This window comes from Colias croceus, chromosome 12, assembly GCF_905220415.1.
Source record: "Colias croceus chromosome 12, ilColCroc2.1".
NCBI classification, from domain to species: Eukaryota; Metazoa; Arthropoda; class Insecta; order Lepidoptera; family Pieridae; genus Colias; species Colias croceus.
In genome coordinates, this window is record NC_059548.1 from 8918353 (window position 1) to 8936787 (window position 18435).

Consider the following 18435-nt stretch of genomic DNA (forward strand, 5'->3'; position numbering starts at 1 on the left):
ATATTTTTACATATTTTACTGTTTGACAGGTGTTTGACAGTTGTTTGACATTATACATTCCATTTGAGCCTATCTTATTTGAATTTAATTCGTAACTTTTGTGTTTATTTTAGTTATTTGGATAGGAATATTTAAATAACATTGTATATTTATGTTTAACTTTTATTTAATTATAATTTAACACAATTTAAAATTATAAAAAAAAATATAAAAAATACAGTCCAAACGGAACGTGCGAGGTGACGCGCACGAAGTGACGCCATTTTGACGTCAGTCATTGTTCGTGCGCCTTGCAGTGTAGTTGAGAGCGTTTATCGTGTACTCCTCCTGTTAAGAAGCCCTACGTTGACTACCATGGCGTCTCCGAAGCCCCCGGTTTCGTGCTCTGCCCCTTCATCGCCTGAGGAATCGAGTGTAGTTCAAGTGTTGGACTCAAATGAGCCACTTGCTTCGAGCTCTTCTTCAGTGCCATTGTGTGTGCAAGTGATAGACTCTAGTGAGCCGCTTGTACCCGTGCTACCTGTGGATCCAGTACCTGGCTGTTCCAGAGCCACTGCAACGGAAGCTAGTGCTGGCGTTTCCCCAGGGGAAACGCCGGGCTCTCCGGCGTTGTCTGAGAACAGTTCGAGTGGTGAGGATCAACCTTCTGGGTCATCCGCGCCAAGAAAAAATTATTATGTGGAGGAGATAAGGTTTGTGTGCCACTAAATTGATCATTGTTTAAGATTAAATGGCGTGAAAAGAAATTTATCATCTTTTATTTTGTTTTAGATCTCAGTGGAACCATCACAGGCTCTTTGTAGAATTGAATACTCTTGAGCAGTGTCTGCACTTTGCTGAGGAGCGGGGTATGATTCTACGGGAGAAACTGTGTAGCCGCCATCGACAACCTATGTCTCTTCATACATTTGGGGGACAACTTGGTTCCTTCCGTTGCCGCAAGAGCACTTGCAGACATAAGTCAGTGAGTCGCTCCAAGGGAACGTGGTTTGAGAATGTACATCTCCCCATAAACATAGTATTCCAGATAATGTACTTATTTAGTGTGGGAGCGGACTATAACGCTGTGCAGCGTGAAACTGCAAGACGAGAAAGAGATACAGTGTTATCAACAAAAACAATAGCCGATTGGTTCTCATATTGTCGGGAGACCATTGTGGTGTATGAATTGGAGCACCAAGAAAGTGGAAGAAAAATAGGTGGACCTGGAAAAATTGTCCAGGTAGACGAAAGCAAATTTGGAAAACGCAAGTATAACCGAGGCCGCCGCGTTGAAGGACATTGGGTCCTCGGTATGATTGAAAACGGCAGTCAGGATCTGAGACTGGAAGTGTGTCCTAATAATGAGAGATCTTCTGAAATACTGGTGCCACTTATACAGAAACATGTTGAGGAGGGCACAGAAATCCATACAGACTTCTGGAGAGCTTATGATTGCCTTCCTCAATATGGATACATTCATAAAAAGTGTAATCACAGTGACCCAGAACACAGATTTGTGGCACCAGATGGGACACACACCCAGAGGATTGAGAGCCAGTGGAGAAATTTAAAACGAATGTTCGCCAAGGACCAATACAAAGGAAATTTCACCGACTGGCTCATAGAGTACAATTGGAGGAAAAAAATTATAGTTAAACATAAGGATCCCTTCGAGGAATTACTGACTGCTGTAAACTATGTATACAAATAAATATATTATTATTACATTATTATTTTTATTTCAAAAATCCCAATTCAATACAGAAATCCTTACTGTTGGTTAGGTTAAGTTAATTTTTTTTTTCCCGAGCGAAGCGAGGGCCATCCCACAGAGCGGGGAGGGCAATTTCAAGTCTCAATTCCCGATTTCCTTTCCCATTCTATCCTAAAATCGTGGGATTTGACTAATTAAACCCAACCTAACCTCAAAACTTTAAACTCCAATATCTCAGAAACTAAGTGACTCCTGACCCCCCTCCTTTGGGGGAGGGGTTCCCACCACTCCCCCCTCCCCTCCCCCCCACAAAAACCTTAAATTCGTGGGTTATATTTGTACAGTCCTTCCAAATAAACGATTATTTTTGTATGTGTTTTGTATACTCTAAAAAATATTATCCAAACAGTAGGTATTTAATAGCGTTCGAGTCCGCGTTCGGTCAATGACCGCTTATGTATAACGCTCCGCCTATGATCCGCGTAGTTAGGGTTACGAACACAAAGTTTATTGAAAAGTGGTAAGATAATTTTTCCTGCACGACCGGATTTTTTAAATATTTTTTACAGCATCAGAAGGTTAAACACTATATGCTCCATTAGGCCTACCGATAGGACATCCGTGACACCCTGTATATAGAACGAGCTGACCCAGCAAGCGTTGATCTATCAGGACATCCTTATCAATGTTGGAAAGGAGTGTAAAAAATAGTTTAGAAACTATTCTCAGACTTATCGAATATACACAGAATATTAACAGTACAGTTTCGGAGGAGTTTTGTTACAAACTCTATATTTTAAAAGTGTAATATACAAAAATTTTACATAATATCTATCTGTATAGACAGGCTTTCCTGTCGCGGTTCTGCCCTGGTAGTCAAAGGAAATTCTCATAAAAATTAAACATTTCACCGATTAAAATGGCAGCCTATATAGCTTTCTACCCTCCTCGTCATCTGCAGATACAAATAGGTACATATTCAAAAGCTCTCCTTTGCCACCTGTGCAAAGACATACAAACACACACATTTATTACATTCTATATCGATTTGTTTTCGTTATCGAAACGCGAATCACCTGCCATCAAAAAGGTATTAGCACTTGCAAGACGTGGCAATGGAAGAGGAAATGAGTTCCGGTGTCATGGGAAATAAGTAATAACCAAGTTTATGATAACTTACTAACAGGCGATCAAAGGACTTATCAGAGTTATGTAAGTACCTGTAGCACTGTAGGTGTAGGACTGTAGGTGTAAATGTAGTATATACGTCGCTCAGCGCAGAATCCACTAATTACCTCTGATATTTGAACGGTAGAAATTTATTGTACGGAGAAAATATATTAAAAACAATTATGTAGAGATATAATAACATTTTATATTAAATTTTGATATATAGATGGATTGTGTGTTGTTGCAAGTTAAACAAAAATGGAGATAGAGATCCAACATACGTACACGTCCAGACTTAGGTCTGTGCTTAGGACGTAAAACTCTACGTATGCTATATTTATCCTGCTGTAAAATGCTTCTGACAATTTATAAAATATATATAATTTTTGTTATATGTATTTGCAAAAATAGCTTTTCGTATATAGATTAATTAATTGGTAGAAAAAACAGGTTGAAGTAGATATGGGTCCCTTTAAATTTTGGCACTACTCGAGTTTTTGCCAAACCTTTATGTATATAACTAGCTGTACCGCGTGGCTCAGCTTCTGTTGGTCGTAGCGTGATGATATATAGCCTATAGCCTCCCTCGATAAATGGGCTATCCATCACCGTAAGAATTTTTCAAATCGCACCAGTAGTTCCTGACATAAGCTCGTTCAAACAAACAAACTCTTCATAAGCTTTATAATATTAGTATAAATACGACGATTGAAATTTACTACCTACCTACTTTTAGAAAAGTTTGTCTTGAATGAATAAATTTTGAGTTCAACTTTAACTTTAAGGTATGCGAACATTGCATTTCTAAAAAGAGGAGAGGAGATGAGTATGGCTATCAGTTTTAATTATCTTTTCTTGATATATTGCTGACAATTTGTATGACCTTCAAAATACATGTCGATAAATGAGTATAAAATAAATTATATTGTGTTGACATTGTTTTAGATTCCATGGTATCCATCCTTGAAATTATTTGGCGTTTTTCCAAATAACGGAAATTTGAGGCTGTCCAAATTTTTCTGGTTGTACTAAAATGGTATAGAAATATATTATAACCACTTTGTATTTCACGCGTCGCTAAATTTGTTAGCCTGTCAAGTAAACAATGTTTGTGGTATCAAATAAACAAGACTTGTATTACAAATACAACCATGTCAATGTCAGATAGATAGGGAGGCGAAGAGGGGAATTTTCTGCAATACTCGAGCGTGGCAGTTTAAGATATGAGAGATACCTTAGACCTAATAGAACAACCTTGTTAACTATTTAGCTCTTTAAGTAGTGACGCGCGCCCAGGATAGACGATCAGATTAGTAAAAAAAAATCGATAGTCTGAAATACTCGAGCGCGTCAGATTAACATATTGGGGGTTGATTTTAGTGTTTTAAGACTAAATTTAACTAATCTGACGATAAGTCCTTGACGCCGCCAAGTTATAGGGTCGCGAACTTGTAAAAAAAAAACGTTAATCCGGCATTCTCGAGCGCGATTGTTTTTATTTTTATTTTGAAGAATATAATCTAAAACTTACTAAAAATACAAAATCTGCCGGTTTCCGCGTGGCCGGAAGTCTGGAGGAGCCATTTCGTCTTCCGAAAAACGCGTTGCAGTATATAAGTCGCGAACGATACATTTTACAAAAAAAAAAGTTTGAATAAACAAAAAAGGTAATTTTATTTTACACAAAAAAGGTCTCTTTACATTTTTGTCCAAAGTTAAAACTTTTTGACTTGAAGCATCATAAAAACTCAATCTCCCGGTTTTTTGAGTATATCTCGAAAACTGAGGGTGTTAAGAAAAATTGATATGAAATAACGATGATTAAAAAAAAGAAACTCTCAAACCTTTTTCGGTCAGATTAAGAGAACCCACCAACATTTTTGTCAGATTAAGAAAATGTGCTTTCAGGAGACCGAGATAAACCTCCCCTATGAAAATCTGACGCGCTCGAGTATTTCAAAAGGACTTTTTTTTTCTGCATTTTCAAAAATTCATCGTAACTTATCGTCACGCCGAAATCGTCAGTTTTTTTAAGGGGAGCTTCCTTGGGGCCTACTTAACACCCCTTCCGAAAATCTGACGCGCTCGAGTAAATTTTTTTTTGTGCATTTTTGACGAATTAATATGCCTAGCCCCACCACGCAAACCGGCAGATTAGTATACCGTTGTTATCAGAGGCACTTGGGGCATACGTAGTATGAATATCTGACGCGCTCGAGAATGCCCAAGTAACTATTTTTTTTTACATTTTTGAAAATCCGTACACGCCAAACCCACCGCTAAAATGGTTTTTACCATAGAAGCTTTTCTTTTTGAAATTATTTTATCTATCGATTTTGATAAGTCGCGACGGCGCCGTTTAATTACGCCATTTAGCTACCTCGCCTCCCTATCTAAGAACAGTGTCTCAACGGAATACAATTATAAGACTCTGGTTTCCCTTCAAAACGTATAACGTACAATTATAAGGTACTCACGAAAAATTAGATGCAAGGTATAAAGTTAATGTAATTTGCGTTGTATACTTAGGAAGTATTAAAAGTTATTCCATCTCAAATTGAATGGACCAGATACCTCGTATCTTAAATGCTATCGTAGTTTAGATGGCTTCCTTAGTTGTACGACCTTTGACGGTATGCGCTTATATCCTGTTACCTTTCTGGGAAATATTTTGAAGATAAGTCATTAAGAGTGGTTTACAAAATATTTTTTTAATTTACAATTATCTTCATGCAAAATGTAGAGATGTTGGTTCTCTATGTACTTTATCCTTCTTTTCATGTAAGTAGGTAATGTATTTTATATTGTTTTAATTACATATTTTTGTTATTCATCCCCCATCGATTAACGTGAAATTTAACCATTACCTAGTAGGTGTTTAATAATTATTTGTATTATACTGTGAATCAGTCACATTCCTTCTATTAATTTAATAAAGCGTTCATGACTTCTATGTATTCTGACAAAATGATTAATTTCAATTGAACACAGACAATTTCCAATCATTTTTATTGCTCTAAATATACATGGCATATATTACCAATTCATCTGAATTCTTTACACATTGATAGACGAATGACCTTCTGAGAGTATTTTCAATTAACGATTTTCACAATAAAGGACTCGATTTTTAATTGTTTCGCGTATTGGCAAAGAAATTTACTCCAAGCTTGGGGATTTGTCGAAATTGCGTTGGTATTGTTAGATTATATTAACTGGAATTTATTGCTGAATTACGTCTTGCCTTTGTGGTTCGTGTGAAAACGCTCTTCAGACATATTATATTTGCTTTATTTAATGGAATTTTCAAGATGGTGCGCTTCTTTTATCCTACTAAATGAACGTAAGAATAATTAATCTAGAATGCTGTAGAACAATTTTATCATCTATCGTCTAATAAACTTCATTTGTTGAATATTTAGTTTTATAGAATTCAAAAGCTTTATAAATGTGAATTAAAAAAAAAAAAGATTTGATCAGGAAAGCATGCACACTGGCACGAAAAAAATCGCAAAAATATACCTATGGGTTCGATTCCGCTTCACTATCAATTTTTTTTCGATTATTAAAAAATATACATTCATTTATTTATTCTACTCGGCTCCATTCTAGGAACGAAAGCGTCACTTTATAAATTAGTTCTCTTTGTAACTATTTGCATTTTGCAATGATTACCCGCCTCAGGACTTCAATAAATTAAAGAGAAAGAGAAACATCTTGTTAAACTACGATCTCAAAGATGGAAGTTCTTAATTTGTTCAAAACTTTATCTCTATAGCAGAATTTGGGCGTAAATATCGAGACGACGCCTTCTTACTGGTTTTCCATACATCTATCTTTGTGCCAAATTTCGTCACATCCATTCATATTTTTTTAGTATACGAGTAACAAACATCCGCTTAATAATATCTATTCTCTCAATTCATTTATAATGGAAAATGTTTTTTTTTAAACTTAAAAGCCTTCTAACATTTCTGTTTTATGGTTTTAATAACTATGTCTTGGTGTATACAATTTTTTGTATGTATGTACGACATAATTATTATATTATATTAATATAATACATCAGTCACACATGTTATAATACAGTAGGTATTATGTAAATAGGTAAATATGTTTAGTTGAAAACGGGTTCAATATAGTTTGTTAGTTTGTTACAGTTTCGTCCGTATTAATTACTAGCTTTACCTACGCCTGCGGACTGACTCGAACAGTCAAAGGAAATTCCCATGGGAAATGGGAATGAGATGTTCCATACCGGTAGAAAGTTGCCTATGTCTATGTCCAGCCTCCTAACTATCTCAACAATATACATACAACATAAAAAAAGCGTCTGTGCCGAGCACACGTGTCAGAAGTGAAACTTCTTTGGCAAGATTTAAAGATACCAAAATTGTCTTACTCCATGATGTGACGGATTTGCCAAGACGAGATCTTGAAATTTTATTCTCAACGCGCCTGAAGTTTCGCTTCCAAACAAGAAACAAACACAGTGCGGAGTTACCTAGGTACCTGTTATTTTTAGTTATTTGTTATTTTAACTGATAGACAATGTAACAAAACATATCAGGAAGCTGTGACACCGGCCTTTCACTAAAATTTGAAACTCTTGACACGTTTCACTAAATATTCACGTCAGAATTATTCCTATAAAACAAATAGAGCTGGCACATGAAAGCCTACAACGGAGCCTGATCCGATCATGCAAATTAGATTTACCTACGATTTCAATTGTTCACGGGCATTCGTGTTCCAGATGCATGAATTTTGTTTGCCGAATTATACATGTATGGTTCCTATTGGGCTATGTAGTTAGTTAGGTACTTCATTAGTATTGGAAGGATAGAATTGTCCTTTTAAATATATTATGTTAATATGTTCTTAGATACTTAATTTGTGGTTTGTTTAATACCTACATGAAAAGATGGTAGGTATACCTTTCGTAATTAACGTCAAAAATAGAGCGCCAGATAGAGAGAGATATAGAGAAGTAGGTGCCTACATATTTGTGGTTACCTATAGAAGGGTTTTAGAATTAGATAAATAGAGGATACTAAAAAACACCAAATTTGTCAAATACACCTCAATAATAATATACATAACACTTCGTTTCTTCACAAATGCGCAAATATCTCCTGTTCATATCTTAATACTCTCTAAAACAATTACAAATTAAACATTTCGCTTTTGAGGGATTATAATTTATACGCAAAAGTTTTGCTTGGGAACAAATTTACATTTACAACATAGAAAATCGAAAATATAAGTCTAACATCATTTACGTCAAGAATTGGAGTATTTACTTTACATAATATACCACAATACACAAGCAACATTTATATTATTTTCTCGAAAGTTACAATTTTATTTCTCCGCCGCAACTGAAAATATTGTTCCAAAATTTTACAGCTAGCGCCATCTAGTTCAATATAACGAAACTATTATAGTTGCTCAAACTTCCGGGGTCAGCGTATGTTGCATGGATTTTAGTTACGTCCATTTATGACAGATGGCGCTGTAATCAAAATAATTATAAATTGTATATATTCTAATTTTTTTTCACAAAATGAAAATAGAAATCTTTAAAAAAAAAGTAACTATATCAACATTAACAAGTTTATTTATTTTTTTATTTTCCAGGTACGTGAAAACTTCGGCCATCAAACAATGTAGATCCATAGAAGTCATTTTTAAGAATTTCGCTGCATATTTAAAACATACGGTACGTTTTCTTTTTCATTTTTATATAATTTACTTAAAAACATAAACACATTCTTATTATTAAAATAAAATAAGTCTTTTCACATAGTCCTTTATTTTCTTCGAAGTGACAGTTTAATAATAATTAGTAATTTTCAAAGAAATAATAATCGGTAATTTTTAAATTCAAAGCATAAGATAATGTTGTGATCCAAACGTCGTACCTATAGGTAGAATAATTTTTCAAATCCCTTTATTTGAAAAAATAATACGAAACATGAATTTCGTAGCTGCTACGCCTTGGCTACGACGCTACGACGAATCAGAACTTGTAGGCATCAACTTATAATTCCTTCAAATTAAACTATAAACAACCCAAAACTACAGACGGTAGGTAAATTTTAAAATAATGAGGAATACAGGTAATCAAATAGATAAATACCCCTTGAATAATATGAAGAAAACGGACGAAAATAATTAATCATTAATAAAAATTATAGAGCTTTTTACTATCCTACTATCCAGATCGATTATTCAAACTCAAACTCAAAAATTTATTCATTCAATTAGACTTCTTCGAAAAGCACTTTTGAAATGTCATATTATTACATATTTCTAACATTTACCATCGATTCGGAGAGCAGTATCTACGGAGAAGAACCGGCAAGAAACTCCATAGTTGCTCTTTTTAATCATGTCAGTATTACAATTTAATTTTACAAAATATGTAACTGTATATTGTCATAATATGCCAAAGAACTGTCCTGTGGTATTTACGAGACAACCCTCCATGGGTATTTATCTTCCATATATTCCTTAACGCTGTAATAGGCTCTCTGAACTAATAAGTTTTTTACATAATTTTTAAATTTAGCACTAATTAACTCTTTATTTGTTTAACAAATAAATGATTAAGTTTACATAGAAAAACATTAGGTAAAAGCATATTTACTCACCCTATCTACCCCATTTTACATACACACATAACTATTACCTAAGTACACGGTACCTACATAAAAGCATAAACATACTTATAAGGTCTAAATCTCTAAAATATTAGATAGAAATAGGAATTAGGTAATTCATTCATACTTAAACGATGAAAATACCAATGCAAAAACTTATGGAGATAATAACAACATTATTAGGTTTCCGATTAGAAACCTCATATAAAATTGTTAGATGCATAATTGCATAATAATTTTATATAACTATTAAGAATTGTATGTATTACGAATACCTAATAATTATAATACGTAATAGAAGCACAAGGAAATCAAATAAAGTAAAACTCACATTGAATGGTATAGCTGCCTTATACCTAGTTTTGGACAAGGTAAATTATTCCCCAAATTTAATAAAAAACAAAGACGTGTGTGGCACTCGGGGACTGCTATTGCATAGCATGCCTTCAAGCCTCCTCCGTGCCCGTCCCCGTGGGGAGTCTGAGGTTTTTTTTCGTTACGGAATTTCTGGATTCGGTCCCCGCGCTCCAGGCCCGGGATAGAATCTATGCAATAGCTTAAGAAATGTCTAAACTCATATATTGTTTTGTAAAACTTGTACAAGAAACTATTATTTTGAATGTAGGATGATTTTCGAGAAATTGATTCAAATGTCTTTGTTTTTTTACCAGAAATGTAAGTGTTATTCAATAAAGCCAGTCCGTTTTATATCACACAGAAATAAATATAAGAACTAGGTACGTCATAACGTTTATTAAAATTTTAAATCAAAGTAGGTACTTTCGAAGACACATGTAAATAGATAAACGGATAATACATCCTTATAACATTTGTTATCTTCGCAGAAACTTAAAAAGTACTGCTAATACTGGACAATTTGTAGATTTGCAAAAAAACCTTCATTTATTTCGTTGTCACGCAAAATACTATACTGTATAGAAAAGTCCAGAAGATTGATGATATATTGTGCCCGAGTACCTAGGTCATATTGATAGATGGAATTTATTACATCCAACTTATTTGAATATGCCCGATCCTTATCAGCTGTCACCTAAATTCAAAAGAGAAATATTCATATTATACAGCAGATAAATATTGTACAATTATAATATTGCCACAGATTAACTAAATAGGTATGATATTGCATTTTTGTAAGAGGACATTCAAATATTATTCAATAGGTACTTCTTCTCTATATATAATATTAAAATGTGTGCGTGTACTAGTGTACACACGTAAGAAGTGAAACTTCTTTATGACCTTATTTTTAAAAAAATTATTAACTTTATGCGACTGTACAGAAATGCGTCGAATCACGCGTGGTAGGGATAAGAAGATGATGAGAAGATGGCGCGTAACGGAAAAATGTCACGCGTAACGAAAAATGTTACACTAAATTTTTTTCCAACCCCGATAAAGAAGTTTCACTTCAAAAAAATTATCGTGCCACAATGTTAGTTACTATACTCCTCCGAAACGGCTGGACCGATTATCATAAGATTTTGTGTGCATATAGGATAGATCTGAGAATCGTCCAACATCTATTTTTCATACCCCTATGTAATAAGGCAGAACAACGTTTGCCGGGACAGCTAGTAATATTATAAAAATGTTAAAGAATGGCTTTTCAAGACAAGATATGAAAAGTTTATTAATATACATCGGATGTAGATTTGTTATAAAAACGTATAAGCAATCGATGCGACATCGAAAGAAAACTAAATTTTTAAGTTGCAGGAATTTTTATGTAGAATTCAAATTATAACTATGTATGTATATCTAATATGTTTTTATGTGAATATGTACAGCAGAAGTTTATAATATTATCTATTTAATTTATTGTAATAAAAAATAAAAAATAAAAATATCTTTATTTCACAACCTAAATTACAAAATATACAAAAACGATGATCCCGTACTAGACTATAATCTGTATTACGGGTACCGATGTCTCTCCATGTTACAGTTAGAATAGAAACATTATCGAAAGTAGTAAAGTTTAGGACTTCACATTTAATGTTTCTAGTTTCAGTGTGACCTTACGCACAAATGGGTCACAAGTACTAAGATTCTTATCCACTAAAAGATATTAAATAATATAAAACCGATAGCTTCATTTGAAATTAGTTTGGAATGTTAAGCTTCTAAGAATTTTTAGATCGCTATCTAGTTAATAGTAGGTAATTGTGTGTTTTTTAACGATTGATATAACTATGTATATTTTTATAGAATAAGAAAATAATATGTAATCTCTCAAGAAAAAGTTACATAGCAACATTCTTTTAAAAAGCAGTTTCAGATACCTATGTACGCGTTAGCACGCAACTTTTATGTTTAACTTTTAGTTTCCATTCTATAAGCTTTGATTATTTTTATATCAGATATAGAAGTGGATATCATAATATCCAATATATTGAATAATACAAATCGTAATACATGCTTTCTTCTTTATGCTTTTTTTCTTTATTAAAACTTCATTAAAAACTTTTAGTACACATACAATAAAAATTTTACAAAATAACTTTTCTAATAGGCAGATGTTTGACCAATGCGATCTGCAACTACCAAAAAACAGCATATTCACTCTTCACTTCTATAATATACCTTTAGCTATATCACAGTGGACGTACACCCTAACACACTGTTTACGTTAGACACAGATTGTTCCAATAAATTACTGATAAACGTTAGTTTGCCATCCTGTGGTTATCATTCGTGGCAATATATAATATGATGTAGGTAACACGACTTCAGAAAGAATTTCGCTATTTGACAATAAAGTATTTTTAGACAATAAAGTTATGTCAATAAACTATTTCTAATAACGTACAGATCACTACATAGTTTAAAACAAAGTCACTTTCTCTGTCCCTATGTCCCTTTGTATGCTTAAATCTTTAAAACTACGCAACGGACTTTGATGCGGTTTTTTTTAATAGATAGAGTGATTCAATGGGAAGGTTTTAGTATATAATTTATTAGATTTGAGACAAAGCGGGCGAATCCGCGGGTGGTAAGATAGTTTTTGTAATAAGGTAAATAGAAATTTATAGGGTACTCTGATGCTGAAGCCATTACAGAAATCTAAAGCCTTATTTATAAAAAAGACCCTGAATAATAAAGTAGGTACCTAGTTATTCAAACCCTCTGTAAATTGTCAAAATATAAACCCGATTATTACAAGTAATTTTTCTATTATTCAATTAAAACAATCTCCGAAACCTATACTTTTAAGGGCCGATTTTTCAATCCCTGCTTAAAAATTACCCGTCCAATAAAGTATTACACGATAATGTTAAAATGTCACCTGTAAACTGTCAATGGCATGCAATAAGAATACATTTTGAAATGGTAGTTTAATACGTTATTCGACGAATAAGTTTTAACCGAGGATTGAAAAATCAGTATTAATAAAAACAAAAAAAGAATCACGTAAATCGGTTCAGAAACCTCGGAGTAATCGGTGTACATTCATAAAAAAACATACCGGCAGAATTGATAACCTCCTCCTTTTTTTGAAGACGGTTAAAAAAAATGAACATACGTATATCAAACCCATTTACCAAAAAAACACAGTAATGACTAAAATGATAGCGACTGATTCATCACAGCCGAACTCCAGACCAACCTATTGAAGGCTTGGCAAAGTCAGCCGTGTCGACGGCTTATCGAACATTGGATTTTCTATCCACTTCTCTCATGACGACTTTAATTCTCTATTTAGAAGTTTAGCAGAAAAATACATTTATTTAGGATATAATATTTTGCGTATTTTGCACACTATCTACTTATTATTTATCAACGTATAGGTATCCTTACAACAAAACACATATTTAATCTTCTATATGCTCTGATTAATGTAAAAAAAAATCAGGACATAAAATTGGTTTACAATATTTACAAATAATATTAACATATTCAGATTCAGAAAAAGGTAATAACGAGGAAAAAATCCTACCAATTATTCTAGATTTCATCGTCGATAAAACAACGTAAACACGAGCCGACAACGAGTGGACTGCTTTATGGTCACACGAAGCGCTTTTACAACCAAGTAATTAAACTTAACGCACATAATGCGCTCAAAAGTTACACCTACGTAATAAAATTGACGCAGGTTATAGCCGGAGTGCGCGCGCAATATCCACCATGAGGTCCTACTCTGCCGGCAGTCGCCAGCCGGGCCACACGCTTCCTTCCTTCACGTAAACAACCCAAAACAAATCACGACCCTGGCTGGATGCACGATTTCCTTCGCCTAAAAAAACCGCGCACTGACATTTGACAGCACGCTTTCGCGCCATTTCTTCGTAACGAGAAGCAATAAATTGTGCTATTATTTAGTGTTTAAGGTGGTTCGACGTTATTGTTTATTAAAATAAATTCGTCGTTAAGTGAGTATGTTAGAGTAAGCTTACGTAAGTTGAGACAGTTATAAAGCGTTTTGTGAGACTGTCGCCGGCGTTAGCTTTTTTACGTTTTTTGAGAGCTGAAATATATGGTTCAGTAAGGAAGTAAATTTAGGTAAATTTATGTAAATTTAATGCAATAATATCATGTGTAACGTGCATTTTTTAAAAGAAAATCTTTTCACACGTCTTGAATGCTGGTATTTATGCTGCAAGTACGACGATAAATGTTTGTCTTTATAAAAAAAAAAACAAAAGCTTTGCTCAGATTACTGCTTGCATTTTTTTTTCCTCATTAAGAGCAAAAGCTTAAATAGTATAAGGTTCAGAGTAATGGAATCATAATTAAAATTAATTAATTAAGTAGGTACTCTATACGCTAATTACTACGTGACATCACAATTCGCATTAAAGAATAACACATTATAAAAACACACGTTTCATTATCGCGAAAACTCCTCTTTACATTATTCAAGTTAAATACATTTAAAAGTACATAATGTATACTTATTCATTAGATACAATATATTTTTGTTACCTACCTCAAGTTGAACGATATTTCTCAGAGAAATAAATCTTAATTAGGGTCGCATGTGTCACGAACATTGATACCCTCTGTTGTAAATTGTTAGAGTGTGTGTGTGAGTTGTTGTTGAGACATTAGTTTATTTATTTATACTGCTTTAGTCATTGGAAATTTGGGAAAAAAAAGCTTTTACATTATTTCTGAATCGATAGTAGATTTATGACCAATAAATTTAACATAATACATACTTCTCGGGATTTAGGAATTGATTTACCTATATGTTCACTGAAAATAATATTATCTTTTTATTAGTCTCTTATAATGTGAAATTACCAGGAATTGCATCATAATTAAATAACTATAATATTGACTCCTTCACGAAAATAATCTATGCACATTTGTCAGACAAAGATTCCTGTACAAAAATATGTTTTTCAGTATTTATAAGCTTAATCAACTCTAACTGTTACAAAATATGTTGATCAGTAGTTCACCTTAATTACTACTGGGAAAGCCAACGAATGGTTCTGGGCGTTAACCCCAGTATTATTAGTTGATGCTTTAAACGATGCTTTGTTTTTACTTTCATTTCAATTACCATGTGCGTGATGCAATCTGTTATAGTTAACAAGAACTCATGTTTGAAGGTTTTTGTTCTTTTTCGAAAACAAAATATATTTTTCGTCAGTGTTGAAATATTTTTGATAAAATTTGATCACGAAACAGGATTCCAACCGCGCCACACGATTGAGATTTTTCAATTAAAACAAAATCTTTATTAGATAGTAATTAAATACTATATAAAACGAAAAATGAAAATTTAGTAATATTGTCTCACGTTTCTGCGCTACTTTTCTTTGTCACACTTAAAGTACCTATCACTAAATATTTAGGAATATTCATATATAAAATAAAAAAGGTTAAGGAATTACAGTTTCACGATCACCTCTGGTATTTGGTTTGACCCAAAGATCCTAAACAGAGATCGTATTAAAAGGATCAACTCTCTTTATGTCAACCTCAGGATTTTGCCACGGCTTCCTTTTGGCAAAAAATCTGATTACTCTTTTCACAGTATGTCCGGGCTTTATAGTAAATGAGGCTGGGTATTTTTAGAATTTTAGTCCTTAGAAATTTGGACCCTAATTATAATAAGATTTAGGCTAAACGGAATTGAATTAACGTTGTCTAAAATGCTTATTATATTGAATTCGATATTTTTGGATATATGGTAAGTATTTAAATGCCTTATAAATATAATTTTTTATATTGATTTTATTTCTACAAGATTAATGGCATGTTTGATTGAGAACTAAGATAATAAATTATAATTATTATATATTTTATAAAATTACAGTAACAATGTAAAATAAGTAAATGTCGGAGTTTTTATTCTTTATATCAAATTAAATTCGGACCGTGCATAAAAACTTTTCTTCCGCGTATACACGTGCGCTACTAACTTCTTGAAATTCTGCAGTTCCACATGTTCTTCTAGAATTTTCTAAGGATATGTTATTATCTTAACCTACATTTACAAGTGGAGATTTTAAAACGACAGGCCTTTTGCTTGACGTACGTTAACTAGAGCATAGCAATTAAGGAAGCGGATTAAGAAAGCTGAAGTATATGTCAAGTTTGTGAAAACGCATTTAAGATTGGAAGCCATGACTTCTTGCATATGTAATTTACCTCCATCGTCTTTGTCACCATTCTGAGAATTTAAATGTATGAAATTCTTTGAGATTCTTTTAAATGTTTCGAGGTTGCTTTGTAAGGTTTTGTGTGTAGAGCGCATTATAGATCTTAGGTTAAGTTCTTGAATCAAAAGATTTGTAGCATAGAAAAGGAAATACAAGAAGTGAAGTAAGTAAGAAGAAGTAAAGTTAGTAAAGTTTAATATTTCTGAATTTTTCATTTGTAATAAACAAACTGGTATTTAATATCATTTCAAATTATAAATAGGTAGCGTGTATAATCTATTTTCTTATCTGTTTGAAGTAAACATTCAAAAAGACATTAAGAAAATCCGGATAATTCAACGTACACTGGTAATTATGTCAGTCAAACTCAAACTCAAACTCAAACATTCATTTATTCAATTAGACTACTATTTAGTAGCACTTTCGAATCGTCATTACATAGGTAAGTATTTTTAACATTTACCACCGGTCGATATTGATAGTCAATAAATTCCATCTTTGATAAGAAAGTCTACCAAATACACCTAAAAGTCTGCCTAGTTCTACCCATATCACCGAAAATGTCATGCCCTGAACAAGAAAGATAAATTTAAGTGAATCAGTCTCACAAAATTGGCCTCCTAACCTTATCCTTGATTTGAGTCCGAAATTCGCAAGGATTCTGTAATAAATCGCACCAATTGACTAAAGAATTTATTTTTAGACGAATTCAAAACCTTGATTTAGGCTGAGACGAATTGGTTTGGGAAAAATGAGGAGGTATAAAAGTAATTATGCTTTGTGGCTCTAATAAATGGTTGGCTTTTAAAATAAGCTAAATTTATGACGTGTATTCATCACAAAAGCGAGAAACATAAGTAAGTCCTTATTAAAGAAGCTTCAATGTGAATTTATCAAAAACATTAAGGAGTAATTTTTTCTAGACAAAGGCTATCAATTTAATACCATTCATTTTTGTGATTAGATTAGATGTAAAAGTCTACTATTGTCTTAATAAAACGTCCATTCAGTCCCTTCAGCGTATTAATCAAAGTTTATCGCGTTAAATGATATTGGATTAATTTGTTATTAAGAGTTTCAAAGATCTAAAAGCTTTTCCGACTCATACTGAATAAAAAAGACCCGCTGGTTTTAATCAAGCGTTCTTTAACGGACAATTAAGACTGGACTGAGGAAACAAAGGCTATCAGCGTGCATTGGGTGGGGTCGATCGAACCCCCCCTAGAAATCATTAACAGACCCCACGCTACATCGTGCCAAGATGGTTTTAAAGAATGTGCGGTGTAATTAAAGTTTTTAGTTTGTTACAAGCACATTTTATTGGTAGTATCTATACTAATAATATTATAAAGCTGAAGAGTTTGTTTGAACGTGCTAAGCTCAAGAACTACTGGTCCGATTTGAAAAATATAGCCAATTTATCGAGGAAGGCTATATAAAGGCTCTATATCATCACGCTAAGAGCTATATGAGCGGATACACGGGGGTGAAACCGCGAGGCACGAGCTAGTAAATTTATACATGGATTTGGGTTATTATAAATTGTGTACAGGAATTATTTAGAGGGAGAGTCGATGATTTTTCACTTTTTTATCTGACAATTTGAATTACGGAAGGATGAAAAATGAAACGTCCGCTCCAAACGTTCCACGGAGATTGACGTCCGGAAAAATGGAAATTTTAAAAACCCAAAAATTTTATGTAGGTACTTAATTCCTATAGTATTGTTTCATAGATATTGTGTCGATTTTTCGAAATTAACTCGCGAGTGAGTATTCGGTTCAACTTAAATACGTTTTCAATCCGCATTGCCAAGTTTCAGAACAATTTGAATAATTCATTTCAAATAACCAGTTTTAAGCTCAGTTTCGAGGCTCCAATTATATTTTGTCATTTTACGAAACGGTGCACTCATTTTGGAGTCTTTGGATGAGTTGAAAACAAATTTCGTGAAGTATTCTACTAAACGGTTGATAATAATAGAAATAATATTACGTGGAACCTATTTTAAGTAAGAAATTACTTATTTTATTTATTAACTCTTTATTATATATACTAAAATAAAAGTATTTATTTATTTATTTACTCTTTATTGTACATAGTAAAATAAAAGTACATAAAACAAAACCATTTAAAATGTACAAATGGCGGCCTTATGGCTCAAAGCCTTCTCTGCCAGGCAACCTTTGAAAAATTAGAGGGAAATAACCTTAGAATTCCAGGATTTTGAGGTAAAATGTTATTGGTTTATTCTCAGAACAACATC

At 33.0% G+C, this 18435-nt stretch overlaps 1 protein-coding gene across 1 annotated transcript; it reads left to right on the forward strand.

Annotated features, from left to right (window-relative positions):
• The first annotated feature begins 161 nt into the window (after positions 1-161).
• Positions 162-1693, forward strand: LOC123696244. The gene is made up of 2 exons (XM_045642316.1): positions 162-692; positions 772-1693. Exons 1-2 carry the CDS (start codon positions 355-357, stop codon positions 1691-1693), a joined length of 1260 nt encoding a protein of 419 aa, XP_045498272.1. The 5' UTR covers positions 162-354.
• The last annotated feature ends 16742 nt before the right edge of the window (positions 1694-18435 follow it).